The sequence below is a fragment of the Corythoichthys intestinalis genome, chromosome 8 (assembly GCF_030265065.1).
Source record: "Corythoichthys intestinalis isolate RoL2023-P3 chromosome 8, ASM3026506v1, whole genome shotgun sequence".
Taxonomy (NCBI): domain Eukaryota; kingdom Metazoa; phylum Chordata; class Actinopteri; order Syngnathiformes; family Syngnathidae; genus Corythoichthys; species Corythoichthys intestinalis.
Window position 1 is genome coordinate 39,974,642 of NC_080402.1, and position 18,182 is coordinate 39,992,823.

The window sequence follows — 18,182 nt, forward strand, 5'->3', positions numbered from 1 at the left end:
GTACAAATATTTTTTTCCCAGCACAAACAAGCACAAACCTAGCACAAATGAATAACATAATTTTTATATAATATATATTTGCATCTGATGGGAGGCCGACATCACGGCGGTCATTCACAAATGTTTTCAAAACCTAAAATGTGTTCTTTCTAAAAAAAAAAATATTCATTCATTTTCAACATCACTTATCCTTGTCATGGTCACTTGGTTCTTGAGCCTATCCCAGCTGACTATTAACTTAGCTATGAATAAAAACTGAAATTTTTACTTGTGTGTGTTTTTCTAGTCTAAACAGAAAATGTGACTTGAGTTTTTGCTTTTCTGACTCATTTGCATCGATATTGTTAATAGTTCCTCTTTTTGCTCTCTTCCACGATGCTGGAATACCTGCTTTTCCTAATAGTATCAATCAGTCAATCAATCAATCCATCCAGCCATCAATCAATACATTCTCCATTTACAGTATAGCTTATTTTTTTCAATCAGGTTCCAATTTCAAAAGTATGTGTTTGTTGCTGGGCATTTTTGTTCGTTCATTTGTTTTTTGTTTCAGTTTTTTTCTTAGGAAAAGAACAATTATATTTATGTAGGACTTGGCTAAATGTTTTAGATGTATTTGTCTCATTTTAGAGCACCCAAGGTGGTTGTAATGGTCCTGTGTTTAAGTGCTTGAATCATTGATTATGTACATATTAGTAGATTTGCAGCTGTATCTAAATCTGTCTTGCATGCCATATTTCTGCATCCTGTCATATGACTTCCTGTCAAGCATCAAGTCTGTTTGACTTTTATAAACGACGCTATCTCTTTATATACCACTGAGGAACTTTAAATATGACTCAACAGCCATGTCCAAAAACAGGATATTGCAATTTAGTCTGCAGAACTAACTTTTCTCAAGACGAGGTGGCTGCTAACAAGTTTGTTTTCCGTGTGAATAATTTATGCTTTTTATTTTTTGCTGAATAACTCAATCTGTGGGACAATATGGAGAGTAAATACAATTTAACAAGACTCTTATCAGGTAACACAACATTATATTCCCAATTTAGCTGAACATTCACAGTGTAATCTATGCGAGAGACTAGATAATTTTGTTCTTACACTTACTTTGATGAATTTATTTTAAGAAGCACAATTATCATGTTCTCATATGGATATGTTATTTTGGCTGCAGAAGAAAGCACTTCCACCCTGTCGTCAGACTCCTGCGAGTATTATGCAGAGATATTTGACCAGCTGCCCAGCACCCAGCAGGGCAAACAGGATACTTCAGAAGCTGGCGACGGGCTTGGACACATGTCTAGAGGACACAAGATTTTTACACAGCCGCTCAGGAATCTCACCTTGTGCATTCAAGGAAAAAGACATGTCAGGTGGATTCATTGAACACTCATACACTAAAAGCCTCTTTATATTTTATTTCTTCACTTTTGCACAGCAAATGCTGCAATAACCTTTCATGGCTGGTTAATGTTTTTTAACACACTCAATTTTTACAATGCTGCAGTAGGAAACAAAACATGCTTTATAGTTTTGTCCTTTAAATTAAATTAGAAAATAAAAATAATTTTTTTTTTTTTTTTTAAATATATATATTTGTGTTTTTTAGGGACAGAAGAAATATGCGAACCAGCAACATTGGCTTCTGGGAGTCGTGGAGGCGGAGCCAGAGTATCAGCACCAGGAGGGTGCGGTCTAAGTTGGGAGGAGCTATTTCAGAACTGTTACCGTGGCAGCACACGCTGCACGTCATTGAAGGTATGAAAGAAATTGTTCGGACCAGTGGCGGGCTGTGGATTTTGTACCTGGGCCTTCAGTGGTGACTTACCCTACTTACTTAAACCAGCTGTTAAAGGGACAGACAACACCTAGTATAAATGTCCTTCATGTGAGGGTTTTTATAAAAGCGAATTGGGAAATTCTTAGGCCTCTAACGCAGAAAATAATGTTCAAACACAAAAAGAATGACACCGTTTACGAGCACTGCCATTTCTTGATGTCACTTATACCCATGCACATACAAGCTCATAGACTTCAGCACAGGTGCATGAGAGTCTTACTGTTGTCATGAGGGAGGGCGAGCAACCTAAGATACTCGTATTTGATTTAAAACTAGTAGAGTTGCGGATAAAATGTCTGCCCACACTGACAGCGGGCACTTCCTTGTACAGTATTTACATATTTCTCCACTACAGTATTACACATCAGAAAAATGAAATTCTGTGTTTTTTCATTTTATTAAACAAGATTTTTTTCCGCTGGGATGCGCATGGTAAATGTGTTGTTGGTGTCTTTGGTACAGTATCTACCAAATCCTAATAATAAAAACCATCGATACTCTGCTATATAGAGTATAAAAACACACAATTTTTAATACTTCAAAGAGACTGAAATCTAATGAGATAAAAAAGAACTATACATTAAGTAACTGCTATTGTGAATAATTAAATGAAGTTACAAGTTATATGGTGGCTAATACATTTTAATAGTATTCAAACCAGAAGAGAAGGCTTAGCGTACACTGACTTCCCACCACTGGACAATATATTATAATGATCAATTACTTATAATGTATAATACAATGACCTTCCCATTTATTTGTTTCAGGACGTTTTGGTGTGGGCGTAAATGCCTATTTTGTGTTCCTTAGATATCTGATATACATGAATTTAATCCACTCTGCTTTAATATGGGCTTTTATCCTTGGACCTACAACATTTTATGGTAGAGGCAACCAAAGTGGTGAGTCAGCAGAAAGAACAACCCACCTCAACTAGCTTGGATTCAAAAATCACTGTCTGTTGTATGTGAATTCACAGAACTATTGAGGTTTGGCGACAATGACTCAGTCCTGGATTTCTTTCTCGGATCGGTAAAGTTTTTTATATACAAGATTTGTTTCCTTGTTTTTGCTATTTGAACTATTTTATTCACGCTCAGGGCTACCTGGATCGAACTCCGGTCTTCTATGGATTCCATCAACGTGGTTCCCTCAACTATGCTTGTTTGAATACTCCACTGTTGTACCTCATTGGAATCCTTTTTATATTCCTCCTCAGTGTCGTCATGGAGATTCGTAGGTCAGTACTTCAACAAATAATTAGGGACAGAAAAAATTAGTACACTGGCATGTAATAAGTATCAGTGATTGCTTTTGCCAGGGGGACTTTCAAATAATAGCAAAACCTACAAGTACAGTGATCCCTTGTTTTTCGCGGTTAATGGGAACCAGAACACGCCGAGATAAGTGAAAAACTGCGAAGTAATGACCCCCACCCAAAAAATTCAAAAAAAAATTTTTTCCCGTGTTTGTTCAACGTATTCATTTAGATTTAGCATTGGAAAGAGATACATATCAGAAATGTTTTTTCACTTTTTTTTCCCAATGTATAAATAAAAATATATACATATATTTTGATAAATGGTTTTTAAGCACTTCAAAGGTAAAAGTTTTAAACATGTTACTGTCCCACCAAATTATTTTTGAACAAGAATAAAGTAGAAAAAAGCTTGTCTTTATTAAATGCTTTATTGAGTGAGACCACTCAAATCCGCTCAAGCTGAGATGAGTTGCCACAGCAACTGTTTAACAGGTTAAACGATGATTGACACATTTCGGCTTACAAGGATCTCTGGCAAGATCAAACTTTGATATCCGTCAATTATGACTAACTTTAAAAAGCAACTCTAACACACTGCCTGACCAAGAAAAGTGGCAGGAGAGAGAGACTACGTGATCGGATTGGGAGAGCTCTATAAAGTATTGCATTTATTTATTTAGTTTTTAAATTGAAAAAAAAAAAAAAAACGCGATACACTGAGGACGCGAAGTTTGAAGCGTGAAGTAGCAAGGGATCACTGTGTTCAACAAATATGAATATTTCTAATGTTGTGTTTCAATGAGTGTCATTGCCAATTTCAAATTTGAAATTACTTGCGGTATGTAAATTCCCTAAACTCAATGCTGTTCCCTCTCCAATGATTCTTTCCAAACATGGCAAAAATCCACTTTAAACAATTGTTCACCAAGTGTCTTCTTCCTGCTTGTTGAAGGAATCTGACCTTTTAGCCAGATTGCCGGAATCACGCCAGCCGAACCGCCGGACCTGCGCTGGCGCGGCTTCAGCGATCTGGGCCGGCGAGACCCCGACAACCCGAGCCAAAAGGCCAAACTCCGCGTGTTCACCTTAACCCCTTGTACTGACTCCATTTTGAAAGCTGGAAAAAGGCTTCGAAGCACAAATTGAGAATTTATTCAGGTCAACAGCGATCATACAGCACGGAGGGACCCAGGCGAGGATTCAGGGTCACCATATCACAAGTCAACAAAAGGTTCCCGAGAATAAAATGACAATGATTAGTTAAAAATTCAGTCTTTTGAAGGCTCTCGAGGGGCGGGCTGTGGGCAAAACAAGGGTGTGCTTGGGCGTTGTTTAGGATTATTGCCTGTTTGTGGATTGGACAGGAAGATTTGAGAGTTACTGTTGTCAGGGCAACGAGGATTGTGGATTTTGCCACCTCAGCGTCAAAGGGGCTCATGTAGTCTTATCATTCGTGTTATCAGTTGCATATCAGGTGTTCTCCTGTGTTCCTTGTGTTGGGACAGGACGTCCCTCCGTTTTTTTCTGGACTGTCCGGGAGAACTGATTGCGAGAGTTGGTGGTGCAGACGTGGGGTTGTCAGCGTCAATCTTGCTCATGTCAGTTGCATGTCGCACACGTTGGGCTTCCGTGATAAGAAGGTGTCATGTATCTCTTATGCCCTATATTCTTCTTGTTTTCCTTAAACTATGGTTTAATTGCAATTTACTTTATATTGGGTGTGTTAGAGTAATACAAACAATCAAACAGTAAATAGGAGAAAAAGCACTATTCCCTGATTGATTGTATTAAATGTGTTAGAGTAATACAAACAGTCTATCGTTAAATACGAGAAAAGATACTATTCCCTTCAATGTTAACCCTGTTGCTTTGTCAATTTAACAATGGTAAATAGAACAGCATTTGGCTACAAGCACACATGGATGCTGGGAAAGCGTTCCAGAATGAATGTGAGCTTTAAGATCTTTTGTGGCTGGGACTTCACCATCCAGGATGCCAGCACATCAGCGCTCAAACACAGCTTCGTGAGGAATGATCTCAAGGTATATTAACAAATATTAATGTACTGTCTAAGTAAAATCAAGTCTCGGTGCCACTGTAATTATATTCAAATGACTATTCTCAATTGTGGTATTTTTAGGGATGTCAAGATTAAATTTGGTATTTAAATCTGATAAAACTTGTTTTAGCTATACTTGCAGGAACAGCGTTTCTCCCAGTATGAGGCGAAGAGGACAACGTGCCAGTGGGTGCGTCTCTACCTGCTCCGGATCATCCTCAATCTCCTCGTCTTGTGCCTGCTGGGTGGAGCTTTCTACCTTATTTACTTTGCCACTCACACGTCACAGTCAATCGAAAAGGTAGAAATCTTTAAAACCTCAAAATAACCTCTTAATTATGATGATTCATGATAAATTTGACATCTCGATAAACAGCCTTCTCCTTGTGTCACCCTTCTAATCTCCATGTGATGTCCAGAAAATGCACCACTGGTTAGTCAGAATCGTCCTCCAGTACCTGCCTCCAATGACCATCACTTTTGTCAACCTCTTCCTCCCTCACATTTTCCGAAAGATTTCATCTTTTGAAGACTACTCTTTCACCGTGCAGGTTAACGTTACGCTAGTGAGGTAAGAAGTGTGGAATACTGAAGCTATTTGTTTCTGCACACCGATGAACTCGCAGGACACTGTTTTTGACTGGCGCAAGTACATCTACAATATGTGGAGAGTGGTTAGATTGGGTGTTGTTGATAATTTGACAGACACATGCTGGTAGAAGCCTACGAAAGAGGGGATGATGGTCCTATCCCTTTTAAATGTGGTGCACTCCAAACTCACACTATGACATCTTTATGAGGATTGTGGATAGGAGGTGGTGATCCAGTCACAACTGCAGTATTGTCACTTCACTTGAATGGCATGGCAACAGATAATTTTAGCGGACATTCGGTGGTTGGTAATAACTGCTGGCAACTTACAGTATATATGTCCATTCTCTGTTAAATTCCCCCCAAAGTTTTTGCGCTGGCAAAAAAATAAAAACGCACTGGTTTTTAATGTTCAAGCTCAGCTCATATATGGAAACAGAGTCTACATTTCTTTCACTAGGAGCATCTTTTTGAAGCTGGCCTCCCTGGGAATCTACTTATCTTTTATCTTCACAGTACCACAAGAACAAGTAAGAAGTTTTACTTTCCTGGTAATGAATGAACCAACCTTTTCTCATTCTTCCACATGGCTCTTTACAATAAATTCACCTTGAGAGACTCAAATCAACTTTGTTTGCAGAATATTGTATTGGGGGACAGCCAAGGGTGGAAGTTTTTTTTTTTTTTTTTTTTTTTTCTTTTCTTTTTTTGAGGGGTCAAACTCCCTAAAATCACAGAAATGAAAAAAAAAAAAAAAAAAAAAAAAAAAAACCCATGTTTTACACATGCATTAGGCTGCTGCATTATACTTGCTGTAACAAATCATATATGAGAAACTGAGTTTCATTCAAAATCATATTTTAAAGTAAAATACATGAACAAAATAAGTACAAATGACTTACATTACGCACAGCGAAATGGAATATATTTTTAAGATAACACAAACATAGACTTTTTTAAATTATAAGGAAATAAGTAGCCTAACATAGGTAAATGAACAAAAAAAAGTCCAAAGTGCACATAAACTGCAATATATGTATCACATTTGAGACAAGCATTTCTGGAACTCATTGCAGTAAAAAAATTGTTTAAAACCTGATTGTGTTCAATCTCACTTTAGTTATATTTGTTTTGCCACGAGAACTGCATGTAGTGCTAAATGTATCAGTTATAATACAAATTAGAGAACAGTTAAAAAAAAAAAAGTTCTTTTTTTTTTTTTTTTTTTAATTACGTTTAACGACCACATAAAGCTTTCAAATTGAAAAAAAAAAATCTGAAATTTCTGTTCATTTTTTCTAGGGTCAAGCATTACATGGTTAATATTATGTTCTGAACCTCTCCATCAGAGAAAATAGAATAAAATAAGTCTATTCAACTCTTTCCTTTCTCTTAAAGATCTGAGCAATTTTCCGTTGCATTGCCCTTTTTTTATCGCATTAATTCAACAAGCATGTTTTTTTTTTTTTTTTTTTTTTTGTCCCAAAAAACATTTGTATTTGAACCAATCAGAGCTAACTATCCATGCTGATCACATGTCAGTATGTGAGCCAATATAATTGTCAACTGGATTCCCGGTGTTATGTCAAATTTTGCTGTCATGCCACGTCGCTTCCTGTTTTATTTTGAAGGCTTCGCCCTCTTCATAGTCACGTACTTGCCCTTCCTCTTGTCACCTAATCACCTATTGTTTCCACCTGTTCCCCATTACCTTGTCTGTATATAATGCCCAAGTTTCCCTTGTCTTGTGCAGAAGTGTATTTCTCAGGTTAGTCACGTCAGCCTCTCGTCATAGCTTTCATAGTAATTCTGTATGTTATCCTCTATTTGGAGCGCTTTGTGTTTGTACATTTTGATCATAGTAATCCTGACTTTTTCCTCCTTTTGGAGCGTTTTTCGTATTTACCTTTCCTCGCTTTTGGAGTGCTTTGTGTTTGAACATTTTGATCCCAGTCATACTGACTGATTCCTCTGTTGGAGCGCTTTTTGTTTGTACTTTTTCTCATCCCCGCATGTCAGCGGAAGAACCTTAGTTTTCATTAATAAACTTCATTGCCTGTACTCCACATCTGAGTCCGTCTCGGTACCACAGCCTGACATTTGCAGCCCATCAGAAATATCAACTTTGCAGTACTGAGCATGCGCTTAATGTTAAAAATGGCCGCGAATGCAGCGGTTCCGAAGTAAACACTACAAACTTTCTTTAAAGAAAGGAATATTTACTTATTTTTTATCATATTTTGAACATGTAGAAAAGTTCTCCTCAGACACATCCTGCCGTGTTAGCTGCATACAACAACTGAACGCCGCTCTCTCACTGTTAACGTCTTCACCGTGTCATTAAGCATTAAATTACGCCGTAGTCGTGTTGCACATGCATGTTTATGATGTAACTTATTACTTTTATTTAGCACCTTTGGATGACATTGAGAGTCCAACCGAATGTACAGTGGGGAGAACAAGTATTTGATACACTGCCAATGGGAAAACCCATTGGCAGTGTATCAAATACTTGTTCTCCCCACTGTAAAAGAGGGCTTATTCACTTCTACAACAGCTTTGGGAGCAAAATATTATAAGGGTACAAAATTTGACAGAACACTGGCCAGGGAGAGTGGTTATCTGAGCGCATGCACATATTAACATGACACATCAGACACACGCTCTGAGAACTCCGTGCTCTCCGTGGAATAAATAAATAAGTATCAGTGGAAACGTATGACACTACACAAGCACTTTCTTATGCTTGTTGTTAACACTTGTGTATGTAAATCTGACATTAGTAGATTGTTTTCCTCTTGGAGATGCCTGTGTGGTAGCCAGACTAACTGTTTTTAGCTTGGGGTTTTGATGTTGACGTCCTATTTTCGGGATCAAATCTGGGATCAAAGCAACATTCTGCCCTATTCCGGCGTCAAACGTCTTGCCGGAATGGTGTTCCGGCGCACTTTCACCCATGGGAACAGCAGAAACAGAGTGATGTCCATAAAGATTAAACATAAACACGTTTATAACCATATTATGGTGCAGACTGTGTTTTTTGGGCTGCGGGGGCATATATTTTACATGTATTAGACTATTACAGTATACCCAATCTAATACATGCAAAAACATGTATTAGTTTGAGCATGAAAAATTAAAAAACTATGGCTATACATATCAAATGTTTTGAATCTGATAGATTTTTGTGGTAATCCTGATTTTTGGTGTTCCATATAAATATAAAAAGCATTTTTTGCTTAAATTGTTTAAAATCTTTTTGTTTGTATCAAGGGAAGAGCGCTATATGAAATGTAAAGCTTGATGGGTAACTAAACTATGTTGACTGGTAGTTGCTATTTGGCGACGCCTAGTGGTTGTAGGTGCTCAGTCTGCTTAAAACCGATGGACAGTTCTTCATGGAGACTGTCATGGACTCATGGTGTTGGCTGCTTCAAATGTTACAATATAAAATCACTATTGCATCTCAAAACTCCACTACACCTTGTTATTTCTGTCTCGTAGTGCTCAGAGAATCAATTTGGAAGAGAGATGTACAAGCTCTGTATTTTTAACTTCCTTGCCACTTTCTGCAATGCCTTCTTCTTCAACTATCCCAGGAAGTAGGTTTGTTTTAATATTGTGTTTTCAATAGGGCTGTCAAACGATTACAATTTTTAATCGAGTTAATCACAGCTTAAGAATTAATTAATCGTAATTAATCGCAATTCAAACCATCTATAAAATATGCCATATTTTTCTGTAAATTATTGTTGGAATGGAAAGATAAGACGGATATATACATTCACCATACTGTACTTAAGTACTGTATTTGTTTATTATAACAATAAATCAACAAGATGGCATTAACATTAACATTCTGTTAAAGCGATCCATGGATAGAAAGACTTGTAGTTCTTAAAAGATAAATGTTAGTACAAGTTAATAGAAATTTTATATAAAAAGCCCTCTTAATGTTTTCGTTTTAATAAAGTTTGTAAAATTTTCAATCAAAAAATAAACTAGTAACTCGCCATTGTTGATATCAATAATTAAACTATTCTCATTGTGCTGAACCCATAAAATCAGTTGCACCCAAGCGCCAGCAGAGGGCGACAAAACTAAAAAAAAAAAACACAAGTAACAAGTGCACATGACCCTGTGCTGTCATTTTAATCTGTTTGAGCGAGGCATGTGCTTTAATTGTGTCAAATATTTTAATGTGATTAATTTAAAAAATTAATTACCGCCAGTTAACGCGATAATTTTGACAGCCCTAGTTTTCAAATGAAGGATCAATCTTAACTTGTATTAATCCCTGAGTTCTCTGTGTGTTCGATAATCAGGCTGGTCCAAGAGAAGTTCCCTTCATCATTCCTGGCTCGGTTATGGGGGAAGCAACTCTTCTTGGTCCCCTTCAATGTGCTAGATCTGGTTTATGGTCAAACTGTGTCTTGGGTGGGCATCTACTTCTGCCCTGTGCTGCCTTTGATAGGAACTGTCACACTGATAGCGACATTCTACATCAAGAAGGTTAGGTTGGTTATTATCATATCATCTACCATTAGAAAATACAGCATATATAATATTTATGAACGAAAACAGCCCCCATTAAAGAAACACTTGGTAGCTTTCCAGTTTTGGTCGATTATAGCGACGCCGGTGGACAAAAGCGGGAGGGTTTTGCCTTAAGTAAGACTGCATTTCCCATGAGGATGATTTTACGACACCCACAGTGTTGTAAAATCATCACTCAATCAAAAATCAATCTCCCGGTCGCCTGCAGATGGATTAAAGTACATTTCTGTTTCCAGCGGCTGTGTGAAGGATGAATAGCAATAAGGTAATGAATCCAGTTGTGGCTAAACAATAGCATATGACGGTTAGCAACTGTGTGGCTTAGTGTGGCTAACCCCCCACTCCACCCGAACTCGTCATCGCTGACGAGTTCCGTTGGGGGGCATCACGCCAGCAAAGCCCCTTTCACATACACCAAAACACTGTTTAAATCCGGGGATTTAAACGGGCAGGCCTTGTATGTGAAAGCAATTTCCCGGGTCGACTGACACGGAGATTTAGCGGGTCGCGTCTTAGTATAATGTCTGGGACTTTCCCTGGACGAGGTGTAGGTGAAAGCAAGCGTTAAATTCCCGGGTCACAGCACAATGGCTGATGACGTAAATATCATGGCGGGCCGATCGTCTCTTCCTATTACTTTGCAGTAAGAGGAAAAGCGTAAACAAACATCGCAATTATTAACATAGCAAGCTGGAAATAAACTTTAAACTGAAAACATCACAAAATTGAATTGCTCCTGGATCATAGAGCCGAGGAGAAGAGTCAATCGTCCACCTTTCGAAATGTGTGGTTTATTTTATTGCCAACTGCGGAAACAAGGTTGTACCTCAAAGCAGAAAACAACGGAGCGATGCGTTTAATGGTTGATTAAACACAAACAAAAATACACGCGATAGCAGAAAATGGGGAATAACACAATGAGTCCGTGACAGTAGGTCAACAGGGATCAATAATACTAACCTAAGCCATAGGCAGAGAGCCGATAAGACAACAAAACAAATACACTCAAATACCAGCACAACGTAGGGGATTTCAAAAAGAGGACAACAGACGAATAAGCTATAAAATGCACAAAATTCGAGAGTACAAGGTGTCGAATGGCGCCCAGCAAGTTAATATGTCAACACCCTTCTAGTGAATCACCTGGGCTTAAATAGAGTCTTGATGAGCTTGAATTGGCTGCAGTTAGGATGTCGGGAACGCTCCGACAACCGGCTCTGTAACAAAACACGATTTGACCAACATTGTGACAGCCGATGCTGACCAAAAATGACATAATGTTCATTATAAAATCGCGGCAGTAGCCTTCCCTGCACAGAGAGTGCCAGTAGGCAACGCGGGACAAGTCAGTGAAAGTGTCCAACCGGCGTCATTCCCGGGATATATCTACATGTGTGAAAGCAATGACGCGAGTAAATGCTGCGTCACCTTACATGGGAATTTACCGGGATATGTTTGTGAAAGGGGCTCAAGTGAAAGCCAGGCCCATGTTTATTCTGTATATCCTGGTAGCCTGCCTTTTTTTCCTCCTCAGACAAAACTTTTTGTCTCTTATTGCTCTGCCATCTTTGTAGAATTTGCGAGAAAGCATTTGCATCGACTTCCGTCTTTATAATGAATGGGGAAAGGCAGAAGTGATGTATTCTGTAAAGCAGTCAGCACATTTGTAATTTTTAGCAGCGTTCCTGCCACCCTCCTCAAAGTTAATTAGTGCTAGTGAAAGCGATACAGACCCCCTCAAGACATAAAAGAGGTGTCATTCAACTAGTTTTCAGTTGACATCCCAAATGTTATAATAATATTTTATAAAGGTTAAAAAGTAACCAGGTGTCGCTTTAAATCATCGTAATTTACAATCATCTATAATTTAACAATCATCTATCAATCAACTATCATTTACAAAACCTTGAAATAAGACGAACGGTTAGAAGAAATTTCCAGAGTAGAATATTACAGCAAAAAGATGGGAAGATACTGTCCATTGAGAAATTTTCTAGTTAAGGTTCAATTACCGTATTGGCCCTAATATAAGACGGCCCTGATTATAAGACGACCCCCTCTTTTTCAAGACTCAAGTTTGAAAAAAGACTTTTTGAACACCAAATTAATTTTTATACAGAAAATAATTATAGTACATCTGAAACAAATGATTATAACAATATATTTGAGAGAAAAAGCATGTTATTTTGCCCCATTCAAATCTTAATATCTGAACATTTAAATATGGAAACTAAAGTACAATCACATTCGTAAATGAGAAATGTAAATAAACCAATCTATTGTGATAAAACAACAACATTGCAATAACTGCATTAACAATCAAAGTGAAGTCTAACTGTAACTGTAGTCTTGAAACAAATCTGAATAGGGAAAAACATTGCAATAAAATAATGCAAACTGGTTAAACTTGAGAGTAGCTGAGATCTGTCATGACAGAACACCGTTTCAATGATATCTGGCGTCATCTAGCGTCGTGAATGGGTATAACGTCTAGACCGCGAATATAAGACGACCCCCTCTTTTTCAATCTTATTTCAATGCAAAAAACACCGTCTTATATTCGGGCCAATACGGTATGTCTTGGAAAAATGTTCACATCTTGACCTTTTCAGTTCACAGTCTTGCGGTGCTGCATCACAGAACAGAGGATGTTTCGAGCCTCTAACTCCTCAGTTTTATTCCACTTCATGTTGATACTTGGCCTTTTCATGGCCCTCACAGCCCTGAGCATCACCCGCATGCAGCAGCAAATCTCAGTGGACAATAAATGGTATGCTATTCATCCCCATAAAAAAAAAATAACCTTGAGTCTCATTCTCATATTTGCATTTGACTCAACTGGTCAATTTCATCATGAATTCCGCTGTGTGGCAGGGTCTCTCAATATTCTCCTTGTGGACCATTTGCAAACAGCCGAAGCGTGTTTAACGTGGTAGGAGTGTGCGTGGAAAGTCTTCCGAGCCTGGCACAAACCATTTTACGCTCCCTGACTTCTGAGGTCTTTGCTGTATCACTCATACTTGCTGAGATGTAAGTAGATTTAACACCAATCCATGGCCTCACCATACATCACTACCTGCAGTTAACAGTGTGACAGATTTCTGTGTCGAATCTACTGGTAGTGCCTGAATGAGAAATGTATCATTTTTTCCCCCTCAGTATTATCTTAACCTCCTGTGTGTCACGAGGACGAGCCAATCAAAAGACTATTGAAAGACTTAAAGAAATTCTGGTTATGGTAAGTCAAAAGAATATGCCTGTTGATAGGCATCATATAAACATCTACATACTGTGAAAAAGTATTTGTTTCTTTAGAAATCCCACAATGAGGCCACTTGAACATTTCTCAGTGTATTTGCCGAATATGTGTTTGTTGTTTCTTTTTCCAATAGAACTCGATGAATGGCATTTTCAGTGTTTCCCCACAGTAAAAAGTGGAAAGGGGAACAAGATTTTTGGTTTATAATTGACCATAGATTTTGTAAAATGATGGAATACCACTACTTTTAGACAAGACAGGGCTATGGGATGACTAAATGAAGGTACTCCTCACACTACAACATAGTTCTTTGGCACCAAGATGGCGCCAATCACGCTTTCCTCCTTGTTGTTGCAAAAAAGCCCGAAAGCAGCAATGCAGTAATACTTTTGTTTAGAATATGTATTATTTTGTATAAATACTAACACTGACATTTTTTTTTTTTTTTTGCTGTCTTCATTATTTACAGTATGTAGTCGTGAAAAAATGAGGACACCCTATAAAATATTCAGTTCTTCATTAAGAAATATTCAGATGTCAATGTCTCATCTTGCTTTTCTTTATCACTGGAAAAGAAAGTGATTTAATTGCAGGTAAACAACAAAAAGTAACATTGTTTTACTCATTAAATCAAATATTTCAACAAAAATGCATATTCTAACTGAGGAAAAAGTTAGGACACCCTAATAACTAGTGTTACCCCCTTTGGCTGACATGTTCCTCAAGCACCCTTTGATACACAATAGAATTCATGGTGGATTCTGTGATGGTGAGCTGGCCAGGTCCTGCTTGAGCAAAGCATCCCCAAACTATGACATTTCCACCTCCTTGCTTCACAGTTAGTATGAGGTTCTTTTCCTGGAATGTTGTATTGGGTGTACGCCATGGCCTCTGTTCTGGTGTCCAAATAATTTAATTTTAGATCCATCTGTCCAAAGAACATTATTCCAGAAGTCCTGGTCTTTGTCTACATTCACTCTTTTCTACATTCACTGTGGCAAACGTCAGTCTGGCCTTCATGTTCTTTTTGGAGAGCAAAGGTTTCCTTCTTGCACACCTCCTATGAAGGTTAAACTTGTGTAGTCTGTTTCTGATTGTAGAGGCATGCATGCACTTTCACATCAACAGTAGCAAGAGCCTGCTGTAGGTCCCATGATGACATTTTAGGGTTTTTGGAGACTTCTTTTTGCACCATGCGGTCTGCTCTCGGGGTGAACTTGCTTGGACGGCCAGTCCTGGGCATGTTGGCAGTTGTTTTGAATGTCCTCCACTTATAGACTATTTTCCGGACAGTGGAATGACAGATTTTATATTCTTTTTAAAATCTTTTTAAATCCCTTACCAGACTCATAAGCAGTGTTGTTCATCTTACTTAAAAAAAAAAAAAAAATCAATTACAGTTACAAATTACTTCTCCTAAAAAGTAATTGAATAAGTAACTGAATGTAAGAGTAATTAGTTACTTTTTAAAGTAACTGGTGTTACCTTTCATGTTTTTTTATTTTAATTCCAAAAAAATACATAAATAAACATAGTAACCTTTGCTATGTTTGGAAGTCATTTAATCTTGTGAATCAACCGTTAAAGTTGTTAAAACTGGTCCCGTTATTGCATTAGTTCCTTTCTGTCTACTTTCGACATTTTACAACTATTTCATCATTTAAAGATAGATTCAAGTCAAGATTTTGCCGATTTAGGAGTATTTTAGATAAAAAGTTACTTAGGTTCGCTTGGAAGGTTCGCTACAACAAAGCCTTCCTGAGAAGTCTACGGCTTTAAGATGGTGGCTGTTTTCTAACGCCGACGAGTCTATCATTTCGCCTCTAGTTCTATTTACAGCACATGTGATATCTACCGTAGCATCATGTTTGTAGGCTATCGGCTATAGTCTGATGTTATTGGAGCCACCTAGCATCGCGTTTAAAACGGCGTCACAACTCCCTACCCTCCTCCCCACTCCTGTTCTGCTCTCTCGTCTCCGTGAGTCCATGTCTCTCAAACTTTTCTCGCGTCACTCAACCAACTTAGTAACGAATGTGTTAGGTTTTGTGTTTGGTTTCTCCTTGTGTGACTTGTCCCTGTGATTACCCATTGCTCTCACCTGTGTGTGTTTTCCCAGTGTATCCTGCAATCTGCATCCACCTGTGTTACCCAGCTGTTCCTTGTCTCGTTACCCCTTGTCTGCGTATTTAATGACCCAGTTTCTTGTCACTCCTTGTTGCGTCATTGTCTATGTCCGTCTTTGCCAAAGTCGAGTCCGTTCCACGCCCTCGTGTACCAGTCCCTCTGTTTAAGTAAGTTTTGGTTTGAACCTTGCCTTTTGATCCCTAGTCTTTTTGTTTGTACTTTGTGCTTTTGTTAGTTATAATTAAAACCATTTTTTGAGTTCTCTGCCACCTGCTTTGCTGCTTTTGTTTTCCTGCGTTTGGGTCCTCACACACCTGCCCGCCCAGCAATCCCTGACAGAATGCCTGTACATCCACAGTAACTGTAACGGCGCTGCCAAGATGAGAAAAGTAATTAATTAGGTTACTCACTATTGAAAAAAATAACGCCCTTAGTAACGCTGTTATACTCTTAACACCGTTATTAACAACACTGCTCATAAGTGTCTACAACAGTGGTTCTTAACCTGGGTTCGATCGAACCCCAGGGGTTCGGTGAGTAAGTCCAAGGGGTTCGGCAAAGGTAAACGTAAAGTCCAATTTTTGTACGCTGATTAAATCTAGGTAAAGTGGCTTTTTTGACCAGGTTTTGAACAGGTTTGCTCCCAATTTACAGGCTTAATCAATTTCTTTTAATTACCAGGAGGAGGAACTGGTTTGCTCAGTGGAAGTTTGACTTGCACTCGGTATGAGGGAATACAACAGACGCATGGGCAGCGTGGTCTCAAATTTTCACCTGTTTATAAAACATTCTGTCAAAATGAGAAGAATTTTGAACGGGAATTTGCTAAAATACTAGCTTGCTAGCTTAGATATATTTGTTTTGAATTAGGAAAAAAAAAATGCTTTATTTTCTAATTCCGAAGGGGTTTGGTGAATCCACATGTGAAACTTGTGGGGTTCGGTACCTTTAGCAAGGTTAAGAACCACTGGTCTACAGTATTCTTTCTCAAGGTTTCAGACAGCTCCTTGGATCTCACATGCTGTTTTCTCTCACTTCAACAGTCAGTCACTGTTGAAAGTATTCTATGTTGAGGAGTGGGACAAACTTTCCTCAGACCGATGTCAAAGACTTGTAGATGGCTACAAAAGCGTCTCACTGAAGTTATTTCAGCCAAATGGGGTAACACTAGCTATTAGGTGGTAGGGTGTCCTAACTTTTTCCTCAGTTAGAATATGCATTTTTGTTGATATCTTTTGCCTAATGTGCAAAGCAATGTTAATTTTTGTTGTTTAACTGAAATTAAATCACTTTCTTTTCCAGGGATAACGAAAAACAAGATCAGACATTTGAATGTGAACATTTCTTAATAAAGAACTGAATATTTAATATTTATTATATATTTAATGATATTTAATATTTTCTCATGACCATACATTGTTATGTTTTTCTTCACAGAACACTGCAGATAAGCGTTTCCTGGTGAAAAGGCATGTTGTAATGCTCCGACATAAGAACATCCACTCTCAGCAGCCCGGAAGAATACCCTCTCAACCGACATGAGCCATTGGCCTTTTTTTTCCCCCCACCGAAGTTAAAAACATTTAACATAACCACGCTGTATTTGAACATCATACTGTTAACGCTTTCATTTTCTTTATCATGTCAGACGAACAAATTATGTAACACCCTTTCTTTATTGAACACATATGCTGTATTTTCGTGTTGGCCCGAATATAAGACGGTGTTTTTTGCATTGAAGCAAGACTGAAAAAGTGGGAGTCGTCTTATATTCGGGGTCTAGACATTATACCCATTCACGACGCTAGATGGCGCCAGATATCAATTAAGCGAATGCTGAACTTTAGGAGTAATGTTCTTTCATGATAGATCTCAGCTACTCAAGTTTAACCAGTTTGCATTATTTTATTGCAATGTTTTTCCCTTTTCAGATTTGTTTCAAGACTACAGTTACAGTTAGACTTCACTTTGAACGTTAATGCAGTTATTGCAATTTTGTTGTTTTATCACAATAGATCTGTTTATTTACATTTAAAAAAACAGAAGCCATTCATTTACAAATGTGACTGCACTGTAGTTTACATATTTAAATGTTCAGATATCAAGATTTGAATGAGGCAAAATAACATGCTTTTTCTCTCAAATATATTGTTATAATCATTTGTTTCGGATGTACTGTAATTATTTTCTGTATAAAAATTAATTTGGTGTTCAAAAAGACTTTTTTTCAAACTTGAGTCTTGAAAAAGAGGGGGTCGTTTTATCATCAGGGCCGTCTTATATTCGGGCCACTACGGTCATTGTTTCAAAATGTGTTTAGTTTATCTGAAATACTTCAGTTTGCTTGTCTATGCGTTTGTAAGCCAATCCTTAACATTCAAAGTACTCTTCATTAAAACCAGCCATAAAACCAAAGATGACGCCTACGTTCTTATCTTTTTCAAGCATGTGTTTCAGAAGTAGAAGTCACGCATGCACATGTTAA

General features: G+C 37.9%; 1 protein-coding gene across 3 annotated transcripts; it reads left to right on the plus strand.

Annotated features, from left to right (window-relative positions):
- The first annotated feature begins 809 nt into the window (after window positions 1-809).
- On the plus strand, window positions 810-18,095 carry tmc8 (transmembrane channel-like 8). 3 transcript variants are annotated; one of them, XM_057842436.1, is made up of 16 exons: window positions 810-1,024; window positions 1,178-1,376; window positions 1,613-1,761; window positions 2,611-2,745; window positions 2,823-2,875; window positions 2,944-3,083; window positions 4,999-5,146; window positions 5,294-5,464; window positions 5,583-5,734; window positions 6,215-6,284; window positions 9,259-9,356; window positions 10,080-10,266; window positions 12,924-13,081; window positions 13,186-13,341; window positions 13,471-13,549; window positions 17,135-18,095. In XM_057842436.1, the coding sequence occupies exons 1-16, from the start codon at window positions 988-990 to the stop codon at window positions 17,237-17,239; spliced, it is 2,037 nt and encodes a 678-aa protein (XP_057698419.1). In that variant the 5' UTR covers window positions 810-987; the 3' UTR covers window positions 17,240-18,095. The 3 variants fall into 3 exon arrangements, 2 of the variants coding, with proteins under 2 accessions (XP_057698419.1, XP_057698420.1); XM_057842437.1 differs by having other exon boundaries at window positions 5,306-5,464; XR_009064021.1 differs by lacking the exons at window positions 13,471-13,549; window positions 17,135-18,095 and having other exon boundaries at window positions 10,080-10,271; window positions 13,186-13,332.
- Window positions 18,096-18,182: the final 87 nt, after the last annotated feature.

Bases quoted from the DNA above. Each gene is read 5' to 3' on its own strand.
- tmc8 (XM_057842436.1), top strand. From the start codon at position 988: ATGGAGAGTAAATACAATTTAACAAGACTCTTATCAG. The intron at 2,746-2,822 runs GTGAGTCAGCAG...GTGAATTCACAG, and splicing joins TGGTAGAGGCAACCAAAGTG to AACTATTGAGGTTTGGCGAC. The intron at 2,876-2,943 runs GTAAAGTTTTTT...ATTCACGCTCAG, and splicing joins TGGATTTCTTTCTCGGATCG to GGCTACCTGGATCGAACTCC.